We start from the raw sequence: 22,984 nt of genomic DNA, 5'->3' as shown, positions 1-22,984 counted from the left end.
TAAATTTAGGACCAGCAAGTATGCAATATACAGAAGTATTAGTATTAGTATTTATTTTAGCACTCTGAGTAAAGGGGTTGTAGTATACTTAATTCATAAAAAAAAAAATAACTTGAGTTGCAGGTGTGTGTCAGCGACGGCACCATAGTCAATCATATCAGCTCAGCATCTGGGTCTATCTCCCTTATCCATAGAGATTACACATAACAGGTTAGAAAAAATATAGCTCTTTATGTTCACTTTTGGCATGAACTCATTGCATGATGTTCAGAGCCTAGTGGTCCAACGTAGCAGTTCCTGCTTTAGGCACCAGAGCATGACTAGAGAATCCTTTTACTTCATACCTGGGTGACTTGTGTGGGTTCACCATGCCAGCATGTTTACTTGCCAGCAGCTGTTTGTCATTTCTTAAGCTGCTTTCCAGAAGCAATCCGTCCACTAGGCGTGTCTACGTACACTTCATGAATACTTTTACACCTTTTCATAAGCTTGTCCGTACATATGTTGGAAGGTCTAATTTAGATGATGAAGGGTGTACTTTCTATTATGCACCCAAGTTCAAGAACTAATTCTTCTCAGTAATATATTTCCTTTATCAAAAACAGACTGAATGGAGCTGAAGTTGCCCACACACTTTTTCTTGGAAAATTCTATTTGTCTATGTGCCAGCAGTCCGCCCACTCCCCGTTCACATTTGAGAAGTGCTAAATAAGTCACACATTTGAAAATGTCATGTTTGTCTAATTTTATGTCTGGCAATAAATATTCCTTTTTCTGTATTTTAAGGAAACTAAACAATATGCCATATTAAAAAAAAAAACCCTTGCCAAGTTTTATGCTAGTGTTGTATAGCAGATATAACCTTTCATGACAACAAGTTACCTATATAATACCTGATAAAATCATCTGATTTTTATTTCAATGCAATATAAGAAGGCTCGACAAAAATAATGACACTTGATGTAAATATATCCATAAATATATTTATAAGTATTGTAAACATGCTGGCGTGGTGAATCTACAGAAGAGTCACCCAGGTATGAAGCAAAAGGGTTCTCTGGTACCTAAAGCAGGAAATAACTATGTTAGCCCATTAGGCTCTGAATATCATGCAGTGAATTCATGCCAAAAGTGAATATATATATATACCCATATATATATCCAAAAATATAATTAGTGCCATAGGATCATTCTGAATTATATTTCTTTGGCACAGAGTCAACAAAAGTGCAGGAAACAGTTGAATTGGGCATTTGAGAATTAGAAAGTGTGTCTCAGTCCACTTCAGCACAAAATACATCCTGTGTAACTAATACTAAGAGATCCCAGCCAAAATAAATTAATTTAAGATAATTATCAGAAGCGTTCAGATTCAGGAAGATGAGTCGATATTAGAGAATCATATTTGATGTGTCTCTAGATGTGAGCCATGGCAAATCATATCAGATAAATTTAGCTTCGCCTTAATCCTGTTAGAGAGTATTATTTCTCCCTGAATATCAATCTCTTCCTAAGTACTGTCAGTTCCTCTCCTCCTCTTTTAATGACCCCCTCCATGGTAAAATTTAAGGTAGTGTTTGAAATCAATCAACCTATTTCTGTCATTTACTCACAATAATCACTTTCACACAGTCAAGCATTCTGGTTTCCATCTTCATTTTCCACCCCTTAACACACTTCTTCCCTAGAGAGGAACCTCGGGGCTTAGTAAGTGATCCAGATGACATAGGGGCACTCAGTATTTTCCTTTCCTCTGGTCATCAGAACCCTGTGAATCCAATTCCTTGTACAGTCACACAGTGCTCTGTTTTCTATGCCTGCTCATCTCCACTTCTTCCCCATTCCAGTTCACCATCGTCATCCTGTCATGAGGACCCTGACAGGGGGCTACTTGTCCACATGCTTCCCACTCCCTTCTACTCCAACTACCTGCGTAATCAGACTGACCTTCTAAACACATTCCCATAATCTGCATGGACACTGTTTCCATTTTCTCCTTTGCCAGTCTAAACCTGCTCCACCCCAACACCATTCTACCACTGTCCTCTGTCTGACTGATATGCATATCCCATGTGTGTTTGTATCTATCAGATGTCTGACTATTCTGCCTTATCAATCACCACTATGCTATCTTCTTTGTGGTCCTGATTACAATTTAATCCTGAACAAAGGTATGATGTGACTGTTTATGCTTATGGAAAAATTGTGTGAAAAGTAGAGTTCCCATTTATGCCTCTTTCATAAATAGCTTGCTTTGGTATAGTACATTTGTAATAAAGGGAAAAGCAGTATTGATATTATTGACTCTGATGCAGTGTTGATGAGATCATCCCTAGTGATGAACATTTTACACACTTGATGAATTCCTAATGCCATGCAGTCATCAGAATGCAGAAGAAGTTCATTGCCCTAAAATCTATATTCTTTACACAATAACCTTTCTGTCCGCCATGACCTGACAGCCATCGATCATTCTTATATGTGTTTCTCAGGATGACATATCGATGAGCTCACACAGTATGTTTGCTGTTTGATATTTAAAACATGCTAATCTTTGTCCGTATTTCTCTCCATCATTAAAGCCTCAGAGAACAGGGACTTGACGCACCTTATCCTCTCTATCTCCACACTGGATCCTCTGCATGAATATGTTGCTTGACTGAGTGGATGAGTCCGTAACAGACCCAACACCACCATCCAGACTTTTGAAATGTTCTTTTCTTGACTGGTTCTAGTAGCACTGGAACGGTCTCATTCAGCTTTTGACATTTACATTGATGCTTTGTTAATATTACAAGAGGAGTTGGCCTCCGTCCCAAGCAGTTGAGGGTGTGACCACTATAGGTCCTTTATTCTGAGACCAGTGCATGGTTCTACTCAGTCTGTGGGACATCTGGACATTATATTTCAATTACAGTCACTGAATCTGAAACATATCTGTCAATAGCAAACCCTGTTCTCTTTCTGTCCTTTAATACCCAAGGCCTGCCTACGAACTGGCTTCTCACCCTTCCCTTTCACTCTTCCCTTTGTCTTCTGAATCTTACTCATTAGTCATCCAGACAATCTGTTTTTTTATCACTTCCTGCTCTTTTTTCTTTACTGTTCTAGAATTCTTCTTTTTCTCTTGTCTGTGATGGAAATCGAACATGGGGACTGACAAGCTCTAAGTAAGCCTTCTGTTGAGCTATACTCCCAGCTCTTTCAATCCCTTTAATCTGTACAACAGAATAAATCCTAATTAGGGCTAACAAGACAGAGAACAGAACTTGAGATTTTCCTATGCTGAAGAAAGAAGGATCACATATCTTAAAGTGCAATCAGCCATGAGAAGGAACTACACCCTTTAAAAAAGTAGCCAGGGGTCTCCTCTACAGTTTCCATAAGCCTTTCAGTCTTTTTCATTCAAATTATTTTCTTTAATATCCACCACTTAAGATATAAAATCTCTTTTAAACTTAGTTCTTAAATTATGGCCTTGATTACTAGTTCAAAATTTTTAGAAGTTCAGTTTCTGGTCTGAAGGCGATACCCCTGAATTCATTCTGATGGGAGTTTTAGGATGTCTTGCTATTTCTTCTATCTTGAGATCTTGGACATGTGCCCATCTTCGCTCTATTTGTGAACTTATTTGTGTTCCCCAAGTTCAGATCCGCTGAGCCTCTCTGACCTTCTAGACCCAGTCTCAGTCTCTCTGGCATTGTTTCCAGAAGGAAGAGCATCCATGTAAACAAAGCAGAAAGCATTTGGCACAAAACGCTTGGCAACATTGGTGACTGTAGACAGAATCATCAGCATCATGTCTTTTGGGGGGATGTGTAAAACAAATCAGGGGGCATTTCTTAAAATATGCAAAATAAAATGAACATAATACACTGGAAAATATATTAAGCCCATTTGTAAACTCCAAACTACATCACAGATTTTTTTTTAAAGAATAATAATAATAACAACAACAAAAGCCCTTCACTCCACTTGAAAGTTAACTATTAACTTGTTTAATACAAAACCTAATTTAGTGGGTTGGGCTTATTTTGGATTCAGGACTATGCTTTGTTGGTTACATATCATGACCTGGAGAACAATTGCAACGTCTGCTTTAATTCTTATATATTATTCATTCAACTGGAAACGAGGTAGCAGTGAATGGCTTTAATTACTTCCTTTAATGCCCGATACTTCTTAGAATACCTTCAAGGCTGTTTAAAATAAGGAAATAAACCATTCCTTGGGGAGAAAGCTTGCCTCAAAGACGTACTTCTTAAATTTTTTTTCTTTCTGTCCCATAAAGATGACATAAGAGAAGAAATAAAGTCAGCTCCAAAGTGTGCGCTTGAGACTTCAGTGACAGTTAAGGGTTACAGTGACCTCAGTAAATCACCTTCTAAATCTTCACACAGGGATTGGTCTAGATCCTAAACACTTCAGTACAGCTGCAGCCTCTCTGTGCCGCGCAACGTCCACACTTCCGAATGTCCACACACACACATCATTTAGCCATCAATCGTCTGCTGCCACAAAAACAAAAACAGAAAAAAAAAACAGAAAAAACAAACAAACAACAAAAAACAAAACCAAAAAGAACGGTCCCAGCCTAACATGACTATAGCCTAACATGACTATAGCCTAACATGACTATAGCCTAACATGACTATAGCCTGACCATAGTCTTTTCAACATTCATTCAACTGAGCAAAATACCTAACATTGCTAAGCAGTGGGCTCCACAAAGGATACGATACACAAGGAAGCAAACTTACCATCAAACAGGTTACTATGATGATAAAGATGCTGAGGAAGATGACGACAGCGTAAAATCCTTCTTTGCTCCAGATCTTGTCCGCTTCATGCTGCCCTTGTAAAACATTTTTCTTTCGAAAGCAAAACAGAAAGCCCAGTGTTAAAGGAGAGCTTGGGGGAAACCGAAGCTCTTATCAGACTGTCAACATAGTTTTTAGCTCTATTCCACACCTCCACCCAGCGCTGCCACAGCTGCTTCCCTAACTGCTCAGGCACAGATGGACAGCTGTCCTCGATGTCAGGACATCCTGTAAGGGAGGGGATGGGCATGGGGGACAGGCTCCTGGGTTCTTGCCTTCTTCCAGGTCCCGCACAGCCTCTCCTAGAAACTACCTGGTTCCCAGGTGAGGGAGCTCTGTGCTTTTCTGTGCTGAGGAACTGTTTCCAAAGCTCTCCGTACTCCGAGTCCCCTCCCACGTCCACACTGTCTCACAGCGCTGTTGCTCCTTTTAAACCAAAGTGAAACAGGTGTAAACGCAAAGCTCGTGACGGTTTAATAAACAAGCCTCGAGGTTGGGACCACTCCTGTTCAGATTTCTCCTTCCATTTTTCAGACCATTCTCCTCCTTAAATGGAACTTCCTTTGTCAAAACTTAACAGCAGCATAGCACATAGAAATTGCCAGGATATTATATTTTATTTGAAGTGACAGGGAACACCCATAGGGTCAGAGTTATTTAGTAATAAATGGTAAGAACATAAATAGGATGGTTTTAATTTGTACTGTTTTCACTCCTTGCTTTGGGAGTGGAGCTAAACAGGACGCATAAAAAAGATGTGGCTGGTTCTTGGTTCAGTGTTACTCATCCTTCAGAATAGAACAGGATGGATGCTTCAGAACTTTTATTATTTTCCGTTTTAGACAGATTCTCTCGTTCTATAGCCCAGGCTGGTGGAATGCAAGGCAATTAATTCTCTTGCTCTTAGGTGCTGGGATCATAGGGACGGGCCAGGATGCCTAGATATGGGAATGCTTTATGACGATATTACATATTTATAGGTAAAGAAACGTCACCTTGAAAAAAACCTAGGTGGTTTCTGAGTAGGAAAAACAAAGTTTGTATCGAGCAAACTATTTCCACTCGCTCTTAAGACCATTTTACAATTCTTAGAGAGAGCATGTGCCTATCCTTGACAATTAATTGGCCCCAAAGACTAAGCAAGTATTAAATTAAACCTATATTCTAGGTGCTTACATTTTGAGACCATTTCTAGTTATTTCTAAGGTTAAAAGGTGTACCTATAATTTTCCAATTAGATAAAAATGTTAACCTTGAAAACTACTTTATGGAAATTTTAATCTCTGCGATCAATCGAAGGTGAGTAAGGAAACTTGGAGTTCAATTATGACAACACAAATCATTTGGAGAGAGACTTATCTATGTGTGACTACCTTTTGCCTTTTCTAGACAGATGCATAGATAAAGGAAATAATTTATGTACATACTTTGAATGATAGAGAGTCTGTTATTACTCTATTGGAAAGGTGATTAATAAGAGTACTTTGCTGGAAATACTGGGTTCCTGTGACAATTTCTTTTTTCACTTCTTTGAAAACAGCTAGGCCAATTTTTCTTTTTTGTTCCAGTTTCTCTGTAAACACAGCTAGAAGCTAATAGAAAAGAAAACTATTGTAGGAACGGAGAATGGAATTGAAGTTTTTTTTTTTTTCCAGGCAAGCAAATGGCATCCATTGTTTGCTATAAAAGCAAACTAGTTAAGCCTTCACGCTGGCAGCACACATTTGTCAAATGTAAGTATAAGGATCTGAGCTTAAACTTGTGTAAAATTTAAAGAAGAAGTTGTAAAGAGATGTTGTAGTTGGATCCATTTTCCTTCTATAGTTCCATGGTTCTCAAGAGCATAAACATGTCGCCTTCCACGGAAGGCAGACCTCTTTTGATTTTTCTTTTTAAGTGAAGCAATGATGTCGGCAGAATCATGCCCACACCCTTCCATACCCCACCCCACCCCCAGCTAAAAAAGGCTCTTGTTTTGAAGTAGAACTTAGTCACTGCACGTTCCTGGTAAATAGATTTCCTTCTGAGTCACGCTGCTCCTGCTGAGCGCTGCTATATCAGTCCAGAGATCTAAACAGCCTGATAAGGGCAGGGTAATAAAGGAAAAATTTGCAGCCTTCAAGAGGCCACACATCAAAAGACTGCAGTACATGGTAATGGCCAATCTAACCTTTGCATAGGGTTAACCCAGTGGTGTTTAGATTTTGTCAGGGACTGAGGGTTCAATAAATCACAGACTCCCAGGCCAGGTCAAGTTTATGCCACTATACCATCTTTATGACTTATTTCATGGCTATGTTGTTCTGCCCTGTCACATAGGTGTAGTAAAAGCAGCTGGTGTGTTTTATTATTTAAAAATGGAGACGTTTCCTTTCTATATGACGATGATGGCCTCTCTAGCTGTTTTATAACTTGGTGTCATGGAGTTGGTTCTGCCCTGTCCTCTACCATCTTCCCCAGCCCGCTTCACGCTTTTATTCTTTCTTTTCCATTTTCTTTCCAACTCCTTATATCAGGGAAGGTGAAGCGGATACAGGAAGCTCGGGAGGCATACCTCACAGGGAGAGATGGAGAGTCAAAAAATGAAAAGGAGTTCATTTGAGGGCTGCAAATGAATGCATTTCATCTTACACTAGGATGGGTTTGCTGGGTGAGCACTGCTTTCTAACACAGTAGGCACAGGGCAAGTACTTGATCTGCATGATCTAAGGTATGTTAACACCAAAGGTGTGTATGCTCTCAGCAATGCATGCTAGGCCTGGGACTCTTCCCGCTTGCTTGCTAATGTTGCAAGTTTTGAAGGAGTAATCATCCAACTCAGAAATTATGGTTTATATATACTTTATATTGTATGACTTTTTTCTTCTTTGTATCAATCAATTCAGCATCTGCTACTTAATGAAGGTAACTTCCTCCTTTGAAATATAGTAGTTACGAAACTGGAGTAATTTGTTCATGAAAAACCATAAAAACCTAAATATTTTGTTCTGTGTTAATGTGGGACTTAATGTTTCAGTTTCATAAACTTCAGGATGGCTGGTTCTGGAGTAATATCCTGTCTTAAAGACTTCTCACCCAGAAAAGAAATAAAAGATCTCTTTCCCTTGGATTGGAAACAGATGAAGAACAAAGGTAATTCTCTATTTGGTATTTTTCTTTGTTTTCTGAGTCATTTTCAATAAAAAACATTAGGGACATTAGGAAAGAGTGGCAAAACTGTATTGTTACATGAAATTAATGAACATGAATTCAGGAATAGATGCTTCGAAACATCATTGTGAAATTCAGGAATGGATGTAAAAAATAGTCCAGAGGCTGGTGTGTCGTGTCCCCACACACCCCTTAAGGGCTATTCTGCCACAGTAAGATATATTTTGAGGACTGCAAGGTGAGGCAGGGTTAAAGCATAAGCTGTTATAAAAACCTTAACCACAGGGAGAAGACTAAAGACAGGAAAACTTAGAGAAGAGCCCCTGTAGCTTTTACACAACGGTCTCTCCCTATTTCTGCAGTGCCCTGTAGGTTGGAAGTGAAACAAACACTGGATACCGCACACTGCAGACCCCTTCTGCCTTGGCTTTCTCCTTATTCCAGGAGAGTTCCAGGACAGAGCCTTCTAGAGCCATGAACCAAAGGTTCAAACAGCCCATATGACCCTCATGAAAGGCCCCTTACAGCCAACTCAAACCCTCAGTGAGCTCTTATTCTGAGTATTGTGCAGGTTAGACAGGTCCTAGATTTTATATTCCAACAAACTTATGGGCAAACATCCTATTTTGTTCACTAAATACACTTGTTATTAAAGTTTAGGGCAGGCTTTGTCATCTACTGTGGACAGTTGGCTTTCTTATGGGTGGTCCACATAGACCACTCCTTCACTACAGTTATGTGCTAGGAGACCCCTAAGCACTTGACCTGTTAAAACGTATTCCTATCGGAGCTCTGACTGCCCTGGAATTGAGATTAAAGGTATGCACTACCACTGCCTGGCAATTTCTATATTTTAATTACAATATACATCTTAGTTAATTTTGTTTGGATAGTGGGCATAATATTCTTGCTGTGATCCTCACACCTGCTTGTATCTATTTGCCATCTGTGGGCATAATTCCATTAATGTAAAAATCAGGCTCCAGATTTGTTGGCTTGCTTATTTCTTGTCTTAACATAGGGTAGGACTTAGCATGGTGTTTCACTACTTGTTGACTCAGCGTTTCACCTGTGTCCACTGGGCTGCTGAATAAAGTAACAAAGAGAAAAGGAGATGGCATGTGCCATCCAGGGACCTACAGTGCAGAGAGAGCCCTGAAGAGAGCATACCACAAGGGGTTCTTGCTCTAAGCTCAGTGGCACATGATGCTTGGAGACCCCTAGTTCTTGAGGGAATGATGGAAGGCTTTGTCACTAAACAGGCTAATGAAAGCTGAAGGGAGTATCGAGAGACCAGATGGCAAGCATGGAGGGATGCGATTAGAGATCATGATAACTAACACATTTAGAATTGCTCCAACACAAACCAAGCAGCAGCCACTCAGCGGTCACAAAGCCCAGTGCCTGGAGGAACACGCACCACATTAAGAAATCTGGACTGCGTCCTATTGTACGTTGAAACCAAAGAATCATAAAATTAGGTTTACATTGAAGAATGTTTCTCTGATAGCAAAAGGAAGAAACACGTTTTGTGCAGGAAGGAGAGGGGCAGGGCAGGGGACAGAGCCAAAAGCTGAGAGTAGAGGGTGACTGTCTTGGTTCAGAGGTGACAGATGGTTTGCCCTCCTAGCTATGGCTTCTGCATCTGGGAATCCAGCCGAGGGTGGACAGAAAATATTAGTGGAGAAAATTCATCTTCAGTTCACCTGTACACTTTCTTGCCACTACTTCCACAATATTTTTAGCAACTCTTCACATTTTAATTACATTAATATCATATATTATAAGTAATATAAGCATATGGGAGTGTGTTCCTAGAGTATCCGCAGATATAGCTTTATATAGGAAATTTGAGCATCCAATGATTTTGGTGTTCTGGATCCAATTGGATCCAATCTTCTGAGGCCATCAAAGGACTGTATATTCTCAATTCTCAAGTCATCTGGGTTGAAATCACATTTGTTTGGTGCAAACAAAGTCTGACGGATTTCACATACATTTAAAAAAAATTAATCAATGTGCCAAGTTAATTGGAGAAGGGCTAGGTCCATTTTGAATATGAAGAAACTAAAGTTCAGGGTGGTTAATACTATGGAAAGAGAAAAATCCTCACAGAGTGAAATGGTCTGAACAAGATTCAAATGGTTGAGCACTAACATCTTTAATATAAGACCTGTGGATCTGCTGAAATGAAGGGCAAAGTAATTTACAGGAAGAGGAACAAAAACAGCAGCAAATAAGGGTTTATTTCGCTTCGTTTGGAAGCAGTAGCCCAGGCTTGCCTGGATCTCTCTGTGTAGGTCAGTCAGCCTTGGAAATCAGGGTTCTCCAGCTTCTGCCTCCTGAGTGCTAATGTCTGCTACTTCAGGGGTGTCCCATCTAGACAGTTATACTCCTTCTGTCTCTTTCTCTCTCTATCCTCCCTCCTCCCCTCCCTTCTTTCTTCTATCTTTCTCTCTTCTCTTCTTCTCTCCCTTCCTCTCCCTCCTTCCCTCTCTCCCTCGCCTTCCTTCTGTCCCTCCCTTCTTCTCCCTCTCTCTATCCTCCTCTCTCTTCCATCCTTCCTCCATTTTTTTCTTTTTCTTCTTTCCGGGGATTAGACCCAGAGCCTAACACACACATGTGAGTGTTAGTTTATATCTCAACCTTGAGTCACTTTGAGGCAGCGGCTTAATTTCTGCATACCCTTCTTTATGTTTATACAGGTTTTTCCCAAAGCCAACTTTCATGAATCTGTGGATTGAATGACCTCTGTTTGGGATGCTGGTGATTCTGATGAATTTGAGTTTGGTAGGAGAGATGGAGAGGGCTATTCACTGTATAGGAAAAAGGGGAGAGATAGTAGAGACACCTTTTTTAAGTGTCAAATTTAGAAAATACAGTAAAGAAAATATCTGGCCTTCTTAAACATAGGAAAAGGCCTACTTCACAGAATTCCAAGTCATGGGGAAGTGAGTATTTCATGACTATTTTGACAACGAAGGTGATGTGGAAGAAAAGATCAGAGTGGAATTTTTATTTTGTTGGCAATTAAGTTTCAAGTGACAAACCTATCTAACTTTTCTTTCTTGTAAACAATTTACTGAAAAAAAATTACAAGGTAACAACGGTTTCAGGAGTCAAGTGTCAAATAGTGAAACTTTAACATGAAAAGTGAATTTTCTTAGGGAAAACACACAAACTGGAATGGACTGGATTCCGACCTTTAGGGAGATCGCTGTTTTAAAATCCACATGCAACTAAGGGTTTTCCTCTCAAAGCCTCATGGTTTGGATTAGCATATGGTGCTAATTAGCATATGGTGCTAACTGCATTTTTTTTTTTTAATGAACTGTTCCATGTATGACATACCTCAGGGGAGATGTCTGTAATTCCAAACTGCGGTAAACTCTGTTGCAAAACCTCCACATTGAGCGAACGCAGTACTTCCTCAGCCTGCAGGGCCTGCGGCTCTCCTGGCTTCCGGTTTACAGGAGACACGAACAACTCAACCTGGCTCTTCTTTTCCTAGCGAGAGCATACCATTTGGGTAAGATGAAGACATCTTTAAAAAGTTGGGTAAAGTTTTCACCTGTTCTTCACAAACATTAAAGTCAGGCTCCTAGAATCTTAGAAGTCATTTCAGGGAGTGATGTGCATTAATTTCTCCTATGTATATTACTATTATTAATTTCAGAGACGATATCCAGATATAATATAGGCTGGTCCTGATCTCTGCATCCTCCTGCCTCAGCTTCCTCCTAAATGCTAGAATTATAGCTGTGTACCAACTTAACATATATTTCTCAGATGCTTTCTGAATAGTTATGCTAACACACATATTTTAAAGTCAAATGAGTTAGTATTTAATATATTAGTTATTTACATATTTAAGTATTTTATATATTTTCATTTAAGTAGTTTATACATATTTAAATCTTTAATATATGTGTGTGAATGTGTGTTCATATACATGCATACATGTGTATTATGTATGCACTTAAACAAACCACATGTGTGTTAGAGCCTGTGGAGGTCAGAAGATAACACTGACTCCCTTTAGAACTGGAGTTCCAGGCAGTGGTGACTATCATGTGGGTACTGGGAACCAAATACAGCTATTCTGTAAGAGCAATAAGAGCTCTTAAACTGGGGAGCTATCTCTAGAGCCACCCTTCAAAGTTTCTGTCACGTGAACCTTAGACAAATAGCTTTTTTTAAAAAAATAAAATTTATGTTGGGCATGGTGGTACATTTCTTAATGCCAGAATTTGAGTTTGAGGCCACCCTGGAGTGAGTTCCATGACAGCCAGGGCTATCCAGAGAAACCCTATCTTTAAAGATCAAAAAGGAAAGTAATCTGATTTAAATTGTCCATTTTATCTACAGGGCTCATAGCAATCTTCAGTGCAAATGAGAACATGCAGTTCCTGACCTCCAGGTTCCCAGACACTGAGAATGAATTTGGGTGACTAGGTGATAGGTCAGGAGTTCCTACACAGCCTGATTCTTCGATCCCTTAGGTTCTCCCCATTCCCACCTCAGAGGTCAAACTTAAGTTTTTTTCTTGGCATTCCATGAGCTACTTGGGGTAAGGACCAACTCTTTTTTATTCATACATAATCTTTTGTGAATTCAACATCCATTCTATGAATAAGCTTGAAGGAGCTTATTAGTAAACAGTATCCAGAAACCTGATAGAGAAGATTCCACTGTCCTGGATGCTAGTGCAAATGATCTAGTCCTTTTTCATATTTATCGGGGGAGCTAATACTGAATTATGACAAGGTTAATAAAATATTTTCTGTAAGGGGCCAGATGGTAAATTCCTTAGGCTTTATGGGCCAATCTATTTGCTATAACATCTTAGTTTTGCCACTGTTAAGTATAAAATCAGCCACACACAATATGTGAACGAGCAGATGCGGCTTGTTTCAATAAAACTTTATTTACAAAAATAGTTACTATGGTAGATTTGGATTATCATTCATAGAACATGGAGCCTTTGATAATGGAAAAGCGGCTTAAATTCTGAGAATATGAAATATATGATCTTACAATGAGACGGTTGATGTGCACTTGCTGAGGTAAGAGTCCCAGGGCTGCAGCTACTCCTTGGCGGAAGATCCGAAGCAAGGTTATGTTCAGCTTGTTTATATCCATTTGCAGCGTCTGGAAAACAGAGAGAGAGAGAGAGAGAGAAAAAAACAAAACCAAGTGAATATGAGTTTCAGACAGCTAGTACATCACTAATAACTGGCCACAACAGTTTGAGGTGGGGGAGCTCTTATAAGTTCACAGTCTGGGTGTTAATTTTGTTATGAACAAAATTATAGACATTCTTTATGTGAAATTTCAAATGGTATTAGTTAAAAGATGGCAAAAGTTTATTATTGCATATAATAAAGCAATTTGTCTAGTTATTTAAAAACAAGAAAATTATCATTTTTTAGAAAAGGAATTCCATTGCAATGTGGCTTAATTTACTTTGCTCTCCTTTTGGTGTCCATGAACAAGCCTATTTCAGCTAATGTGAATTGAAGGACATGTTTAATTCATGTTCACACACAGTCACAGAGAAGGATGCTGGATAAGTCCCATAAGGCTGAAGCTAGGAGTTTCTCTATCTAGTGATCTGCTGCCAGTGCCAGGCAAATAAATGAGGCGCAGTATGTATTTACATCGGTAGCAAAGCCAGCGATACTAATGACTTGATCTAAGGTAAACAGTGCTCATCCAACGTTTAGAAAAACACTCCTAGCAAGTCTAAACAGTAAAATGTTCCAGAATTACAAATCAAATTGTGATAGTAGTAACATAGCCTAAGCCAGTATCGAAAACCAGGAAGTAGTTCACTGTGTTTTCAAAACTAGATCATGAGGCTAGACATGGACTGCAGATAACAACACTTCCTGTTTTCCCAAAGGACCTGAGTTCAATTCTCAGTTCCTGATTCAGCAGCTCACAACCACCTATAACTCCAGCTCTAGGAGACTCCACACCGTTTTTTGGCTTTCATAGGCACCTACATGAAAGTGGTATGGGGGGGTGCAGAAAACATGTCCCATACTCACAGCCAACCATTGGACTGAGCCTGGGGACCCCAATGGAAGAGCTAGCAAAAGGATTGAAGGAGTTGAAAGGGATTGCAACCCCATAGGAAGAAGAACATCAACTAACTGGACCACTCAGAGCTCCCAGGGACTAAACCACCAACCAAAGAATAAACATGGATTCATGATTCCAGCTACATATGTAGCAGAGGATGGCCTTACATGGCATCAGTGGGAGGGGAGGCCCTTGGTCCTGTGGAGGCTTGATTACCTAGTGTAGGGGGAAGCTAGAGCACCCTCATAGAGGAAAAGGGATGGGGGGTGAGGAGTTTTCGGAGTAGAGACCCCAGAAGGGGGGACAACATTTGAAATGTAAATAAATAAAATAACCATTAAAAAAGCCTAAGATGCTTAAAAGATGCTTGTAAGAAAGGGAAACTGAATCTTATGCGTTTTGTATATTCTTGTATTGTTGAGTTCACTACTTTGGCCAGAGTAGGTTGTGTCTAACTAACTGCTGGATGGTTCTCATTAGCTTGGTAAAGATTGCTTTGCATCTATAATCTACTATACTCTGAGAACCTGTGAGCTGGGACTCTCTCAGCTTACCCTAAAAGGAGAATGATAGAATGATATTGCTTTGGAAACATATAGACCTGTTAGGGAAGATTACCTATATTCAAACTTTGTGGAAGATAAATTACCAGCAGTGGCCAGTGTTCAAGGTGACAAGAACCAGACATTAAAAGTTTGGGAATATAAAACAGGTGTAGTGGTTCCCAATCAAAATAGTAGGCTCTTTTACTTTTTTATTCCAAATTTCTACCTGAGGGTATTTTAATGCCTGCACAAGGATGAGGGTCCTCTATCTTGTTATGGAGATAAGCCAACTGAGATCTGAAGCAGGGTGCATCAAAAGATTCTGCCTGACACCCTGACAACAGGTATCCATTTGTTTCTAGGGAAGGGAAGTGGAGAACTTCATCAGAAATGGGTTGAAAAGCTGTATCAACACCATCAGCAATACTTTCAAAAATATTTATTCATTATGTTTAGCTATTGAAAAATAATAGACATACATTGTCTTAGGGTTGTAGAGATAAAAGTTTGAATTAAAGCACCAGTAGAAACATGCTCCTTCATGTATCTCCAGGGGAGAATCTGCCTTTTGTCTTCTAGTTTCTTGTGTTTGGGGCACTTCCTGGTATTGCAGGCCCACCAGCTCCAGTCATTGCCTGTGGCACCACACGGTTGTCTTTTGTGTCCCTTCCCTCTATGGGTAGCTGTCACAAGTTCCTCTTTTTATAATGGCTGAGCATATTGAATCAGGAATTCTCCCTACTGTAGAATGATTTTAATGAATTGTACTTGAAATGCCCCTACTTCTAAATAAACCTACATTCTCAGGGAGTTAAAAGCTCAACATAAGAATCTTGGGGAGGGGGGATTAAGTTAAACTCCAAATAAGGATAAAGTTAGATTTCTTAGAAAAAAATTGTTACATTTTAGGCAAGGTACTAAGTAAGAACTCAATGTTTTTTGCATGTTTCCCTGACTAGAAGTCAAACTGAGTCCTGGGTGTTCATCTCTGTCAAAAGCTGTTCGTAGAGAGCTGTTTGGGTGGTCACACAGGGCTACCAGTAGAATACTTCTATTTAAAGGTGGTATGCAATCTTGAGTCCTTTCTAGGTAAAGGAATGTCAATGCCAGGTTTAGCCGAAAAGAGAGGTTTAAGAGCATAGAGCATTGAAAAAGAGGGTTCCCTTGAGGACTCAGTCCCTGCTTGTTACAACAGTTTCTCCTGGACTTTGCATCTTCTGACTTAGTAGAATGTGATACTCTTCTTTCAGAAAGTAATCCTTTATGGCATAACAATCCTCTAATCGGGGCTGGAGAGATGGCTCTACAGTTAAGAGCCTGTACTATTTTGCAGGGGACCCATGCTTAGTTCCCAGTATCCAAGTCATACACTTTATTGTCACCAATAACACTTCTACCTTCAGGGGACTGGACACCCTCTTCAGGCCTTGGTGTGCACTTCACTCACGTGCACATACCCTGACACATATACACACATATACACATAACTTAAAAAAATAAAATACTTAGAAATCATCTAAGGATGTTTAAGAGTTTGTATATCATTTACTGTGCTTTTCTGTATCTTAAAGCTGTTTCCCAAATGTAAATAACAATTTAATATAGAAAGTTAAAGTTGATCTAAGCCTTCATGGACCAGTAGGGTTTAGATACCAGGGATAGTTTTCAGTTTACAATTAGTTTATAGTCTGAAGCATAATTCCATTATCTACCAACTAAAATCCAGTGTAGAAGTATTTTAATCCTGCAATATGACTGTTCTGATCATATCCAAAGATCTTCTAGGTCTGTGTAATTGGCTGGAATACAGACACACCCTTAGTACTCACCTTTGATCATAAACAATGACATCTAATTGAGGGGCAAACAAAATGATGAATCAGGGAAAGATTTGACAGAATGAGTCAGAGATAGGATATGGCCAGCTCTCCGGAGAAGAGCTATTTAAGAGCAGTGCAGGGAGAGAGTCAATCAGGTTAGTTAGTGCACATGAGTTGGGAGTTGAGGAGTCAGCTGGGAGTCAGTGCAGCGAGTGCAGTACAGTGGAGTTGAGTTCCTTAGTGAGTTCGTGCAGTTTGGTGCAGGTCAGCAGAGGCAGTTGAAGCGAGAAAATAAGGAGTCAGAAGAGTAGACCAAATTGCCAGAATTAGTGTGAGGCTAAGCAGAGCAATTCAGTGAGAAACTGAGAGAATCCAGATTGAATCAATCAGCTTGGAGAGGTGTTTGACCCAGAACAGCTGAACCAGCCAGCCAGAGTTCAGAAAGAACTAGAAAGGGTGAGCTTATTAAGCAGTAAGCCCTGGAGACGACAATTACATCAGTTGAATAAAAGAGACATTTACAACCTAGTCCACCTGTAGCTCTGTACATCAGAGACATCCTTTACTCCTAGAGCCTGTTGTCTACACTGCCAACATATGTTGCTAGATCTCAGAGACCATATCCCAGCAGTCTACATCTGCCCTCTGCATGACTAAAGGCAGAAACCTCAGCTGGCACCCCTAAACTCTGGGGAAGAGCCACTGAGTTCTTGCTTGTCATCAGGCAGGCTGGGTAGGCAGGCACTGTCTCCTGTCCCCAAGGGCACGATTTGGAGCTGCAAGCAACTCTGGGAACTGAGAGACATGGAGGTTGTATAAACTCTTGAGAGCTCAATTCCCAGGGCCACGATTAGCAGAGGCTTGTAACTGTGGAAACAGTATTAAGGTCTCAAATGGGAAGTGAAATAGGAACTCAAGATTAAAATCACTCAACAAGACAGCTTCGTAAGATCGTAAAAGCTGTGCTTTTGAAGAAGAAATGTGAATGACCCAACTAAAGTGAGGGAATAATGCACAGAGGTAATCAGCTGAAATTGGAATCCTCTGGCTCATTGCAGCAAACATTTGAATAATTTGTCTGGATTTTGGCTTGCCTATGAAGCCTTGAATTGATTCCTCAGAGCATGCGGATACCTCTGACTATTAACCCACAAAATAAGTGATGCTAAAATATAGATTTAATACATACATATATATGATATAAATACATATACATACATGAACACACAGTGAGACATATACATACATACACATATATGTGTACATATACATATATGTAAACACACACACACACACATACACACATTTGTGGTACTGATACATACCAGACAGAATGTGAGTGCAAATTTGGAAGAAAGAATGTGATTCTTAATCAAATGATAATTTTGTTTCAAACAGAACAGGAATGGGACTTCTTGTAATTAGTGGATATATATCACCTATATTTTTATCAATAGATACTAGAAACATATAAGTCCTTCCATGCTGTTACACTCAAGCTCAAAGAGATAAAACAGCAATTTCCAAAACAATAATAAGGTTATAGCTTAGTTTTAAAGTTACATAGCAAAAGGTATATTTAGTCTGAGTTCTAATAATTTAACTTGATTATTTCTATGATTAAAGATTTCTATTTCGAGGAGAAATGGAAATTATAAGTGGTAATGTTAAGAGATTTTTCTAGCAGTCATTCAGTTTCTATGTACATGAATTTGGATCTGAGATGTAATGCCCCCCCAGCCCCCCGAAGGCCACATACTAATGATATAATGACTTGATCATCAGCTTATGGCGTCTGTGCCTTAAGAAGTGGAGTCTGGTGGGAGAAAGTTAGATCACCAATGGGGTTCTCTTGGAGGAAGTAATCAAGTCTATCTCCTTTCTTTTTCTTTGCTTACTGTCTCTACCTATTGAGTAATTTTTTCTGTTATATACCCCTTCCATAATATATACCACCTTGCCACAGGCCCCTAATCAATAGGCTAATTAACTATAGACAGAAACTCTCAAAAGTTGATTATCTTTAGTATATGTTATATAACAACAGAAGCTCACCTACTACATAAGGAAAATTGGATACTTATATTGATGATTACAAGCATATGAACATAAAGCTTTAAATATAATGAAAAGACAATTAGAAAGATTCTAATACCTAGGTTTCTGGGGAACCTCTTATTCAGAGTTTATGGAGTCAATTTTCCATTATTGTATGTATTATAACAGCTCTGTGTGTGTGAGTGTGTGTGTAAATTTGTATGTGTGTATTTGTGTGTGTTTATGTATGTGTGTTTTGTGTGTGTGTATGTTTGTATGTCTGTGTGTGATGTTTATGTACAAATGTTTGCATGTGTGCTTATCCATGTAGGTTCATCCAGAGGTTGTTTTCTGGTTTTCCTTCTCAGTTGCACATCCATCTTATTTTCTGAGAGAAAATATCTCAGTGAACCTGGAGCTCTGTTTTGATTATCCTGGTGTGGGGCAGTGGCTTATGCCACCAGACAGAAGAACTGGTAGGTAGTAGCAAGTTCAGAACCCTGGTAAATCTCATAATTGAGAATGGCAGGAGCTTGAAGTAGCTCCCGATCAGGTTCCTTTCCTGGAGCAAGTGACCAAAACACCCCCACTAAGAGGACCATGCTAATGAGGTATCTAGATAGGTCCCGAGTGTTTAGCCAATGAACTTCCCTTCCTGCAAAAGGTATTTAATCTCTGGTTCACCCTGAGTAAGATGTATACATCCTCATCCACATGAGTAAAGTAGTTTGGACAAGCAAGGACCTTCTCCTTCATCAAAGACCTCTACAAGGGGGAGGCCTGCATCATACAGAGCCACACCTAAGTCTCCCATAGAAACCCCTCCATACTCAAGACACTCAGTTGGAGCCAGCAAGCTCTTGTACCTAACTCCTCACAGTCTCCAACGTTGTGTCTGGGCACTGGTACACAGGAGAATGGGAACCACTGGTCTCAGCTCCATGAGGCTCCCAGTGGCATCTGATTGCACAAGAGTTTGAGAACCACAGTTTCTGTCCCAGCCCCCACTGTTTTCACATTGTTGTTTCGCCTTCCCTTAGTGGTGCATGCCAGAGCTCCAGCACTGTAGCAGCAAGGAGCAAGCACAGCTAGTACAACACACATCAGCAGTGTTCCAACACCCGAGCAGGGAGGGCTAGGTCAGTGGTCAGTGACCTTCCTCAGGATCAGTTTCTCCCCCAACTCTGGAGTTAGAGACATGTGCTGCCATCTCTAGCTTTTTCATATGGGTGCTGGGTGTTTGAAATCAGATCCTTGTATCTGCACAGCACTTTATCTACTGAACTGTCTCTTCATCCCTCAAGGTAGCACTTTATAAGAAGGTTTTCTTTGGAACCAAGGGTGGTAGCACATTTCTGTTACCCCAGCACATGGGAAGCTAAGATAAAAAGTTCTGTGAGGACCACATGAAGCTCAAAAAGAAGGAAGACCAAAGTGTGGGTGCTTCAGTCCTTCTTAGAAGGAGAACAAAATGCTCACAGGAACAAATATGGAGATAAAGTGTAGAGCAGAGACTAAAGGAAAGGTCACTCAGAGAGTGTCCCACCTGGGGATTCATCCCATCTACAGTTCCTAAACCCAGACACTATTGTAGATGTCAAGAAGTAAATGCTGAAAGGAGCTTGATATAGCTGTCTCCTGAGAGGCCCTGCCAGAGCCTTACAAATACAGAGGCAGATGTTCACAGCAAACCATTGGACTGAGGGCAGGGTTCCTAAAAGAGGAGTTAGAGAAAGGACTGAGGGACTTGAAAGGGTTTGCAACCCCATAGGAAGAACAACAATATCAATCAACCAGACCCCTCAGAACTCCCAGGGACTAAGCTATCAACAAAGGAGTACACATGGCTCCAGCTGCATATGTAGCAGAGGATGGCCTTGTCATGCACCAATGGAAGGAGAGGTCCTTGGTCCTATGAAGGTTCGATAGATGCTCCAGTGTAGGGGAATTGAGGGTGGGGAGGTGGGAGTGGGTGGGTGGGTGGAGGAAGAGAAGCAGAAAGAGGGAGGATGGGATAGGGGGTTTCTGGGACGGGGGGAAACCAGAAAGGGGATAACATTTGAAATGTAAATAAAGAAAATATCCACTTAAAAAAAAAGTTCTGTGAGTTTGAGGTCAACCATGGTTCATAGTGAATTTTAGGTCAGCCTGAAACATAGGAGACTTTGCCTTTCTTCTTGCCCTCAAAGAAGGCTTTGTTTGGTCACCAGACTGCCCACTAAACCAGCTAAAGCCTATGGGCATTGGCTATAATTGGACTGATGGAATTGAGTAAGATGCTGGACTTAAAGTCAAGAGAATGTGAATGGGTCCTGGCCACTTATTTTTAAGTGATGGTTGAATTTGGTTTGCCTGGGAGGAAGGCAGTTAGTCCTCTCACTGTTACCAGGCAACATCATCTGTCATTTGATTACACCCACCAGGAATCATGGCCATATCTAACAGCCCAGTAAGGCAGAAGAAGGTTGAATGGCCAGCTTTCCCCTAGAACAAATCCCTAAAATCCGGAGAGAAATGTCTCTTAATAGCCACACAGAACCTGCGTTGTTAAGCACCCTCTTCTTAGTCCTAATATGTCTCTATTCCTGTCCAGAATAAATCCATTCTTGGTCATTGAACCCCCATCTTTGGTTAGAATTTGTATTGGCAATTGATTTCTAGAACATGTATTTGAACCAAGCAGAAAACTTCAATTCATTTGAAGCATTTTGTATTAACACCCAATCCTGACTTCTTACTCTGTCATTTGCTTCTGTTTCCACACCCATTTCTGTATTCCACGTTTTTATGCTTCTCACCTGTGCTTCTTTCTGCATAGACTTCCCACCTGTGCTTCTAACCCAACATTACCAAACTTATCACCATCTCCTCTCCTTACCCAGACTGAATTTTCCCCTTTATTCATGTGTTATACATTGAAATAGCACATTTGGTATTCATTTTGTTTTCTCTCTTATTCTTCACCATTATGACAGCAAATTGTCTGCTCTATTGTCTATTGTTCGATAGTATCTCATCTCACTCCTTCCTCAACCTCTCCTGAATGGCCAACCCATTTTATCTGTATGTTTTAATCATCTCTGTTATGGCTCTCTGGACTATTTGATTAGAGTGGGTTGTCACTCTTTCATGATATTCTCACCGTACCCCTCAGTCATGTCTCCAGCATAGATAGGATCAGCAAGAATATGTGAGTTTTGACCTCATAAGCCTGTATCCTTCTGTCCTTTAGAGCGTAGGAGCAGTGAGATTCTGTTTCTAGGTTGGTCTCTGCAAACACAAATGCTGGATCATAGAGTCACACATCACTTCTCATTGCTCCAAAATAAAAGGCCAACCCAACCCAAACCCCAAAAAGACTCTATAAGCTTTTTTGTTAGTTGGCTTCTGTTTCAGCACGGGAATATCCCAAGGTACAAAGGTCTGAAGGAAACAAGAGTGTTGGGGATATGGAAGTCAGGGGCAGAGTTTCTAAAAGCGGCTTGTCACCACAGCCACATGTATTCATGATGAAAAATGTAGATCGTAGGAAGGCTACAGGAAGTAATTGTGAGCTTCAGGCAGTGGTTCTCAAATGAGGTTTCTGAGCCACTGGGAGACATTTGCTATAATAAGATAATTTAACTAAATAATTGTGTTTGCATGCTTAGAAGGTGAAAGTGGGTGAGCAAATACCAAATAAGTTCCCAGTATCAGCAAATTACAGTTAGGACGATGAGAAAGACTTGGGTTCATATTGGGGTGGGTAAATCTCTGTTAAATCCTTAACTGTCCAAAAAAAACCCCCAGTTTCTTCATCTATCAAATGGGGTGATAAGAGCATTCTTTTTTTATGAGAAAAACTTAGGAAATTATGAGAAACACATAAAATTTTAGATAGAAAACAGTTACAACTGGCATATGTAAACTTAGATTAATGAAGTGAATTTATTACAAATTGACATTGAAAGCAATGTATTCACTGAGCTACTTATCTGCATATTTAGAACAAAGAGAAATGGGATAGCGACCTTGTTGATCAAATGGAGACCTAAAGCTTGTTTACTAGAATGATTAATGATATCAGAGCAGGAAGTGGCCTGTTTGCCTTGGTGATATTTATGTTAATTGATTTTTATCACTACTGAGGAATTTCAGCCAAAAGTCAATCAGGCAATCAAAAAAGACAATATTCACATTATTTCATTTTTGCCAAAAACTGATATAGTTTGTTTTCTATTTGCAGTCAGAGTGCCAGGCTTTGAGGAAGCTCTATGATTTCCAAATTCTGCCTCCCTGCATTCTCCATCCAATTCAGCCCCAAATCCACGGTGCACAGAAGATTCATTATGGACGCTGAATGACATTTATACACATCTTACTTCTTTTTCTACCACTACAAGTTAAATGCCAATAAAAAGCAGCTGAAGTTAGCAGCTTAGATTAGCACCCCTCGGCCGATTCATTTGGAAAGCCTTTAATAACCTAGTTTCCTCTTTGTATCATTAATCTCCTTCCTCTATTTCAATCTTACCTCTTAATTAGT

The 22,984-nt window shown here is 40.0% G+C and overlaps 1 protein-coding gene across 1 annotated transcript in view; it reads right to left on the bottom strand.

Moving 5' to 3' along the window:
- The window catches only part of Ptprr (protein tyrosine phosphatase receptor type R), a 263,483-nt gene that overhangs the window by 99,480 nt on the left and 141,019 nt on the right, over nucleotides 1-22,984 (bottom strand). Inside the window, exons 3-5 of the mRNA XM_031349554.1 lie at nucleotides 13,008-13,121; nucleotides 11,322-11,477; nucleotides 4,761-4,871 (exon numbers count right to left, since the gene is read on the bottom strand). Coding sequence (XP_031205414.1) covers nucleotides 4,761-4,871; nucleotides 11,322-11,477; nucleotides 13,008-13,121 — 381 coding nt within the window. The remainder of the gene's footprint in view (nucleotides 1-4,760; nucleotides 4,872-11,321; nucleotides 11,478-13,007; nucleotides 13,122-22,984) is intronic.

The sequence above is a fragment of the Mastomys coucha genome, unplaced genomic scaffold (assembly GCF_008632895.1).
Source record: "Mastomys coucha isolate ucsf_1 unplaced genomic scaffold, UCSF_Mcou_1 pScaffold4, whole genome shotgun sequence".
NCBI lineage: Eukaryota > Metazoa > Chordata > Mammalia > Rodentia > Muridae > Mastomys > Mastomys coucha.
This window is presented reverse-complemented; position numbering and strand designations above follow the sequence as displayed.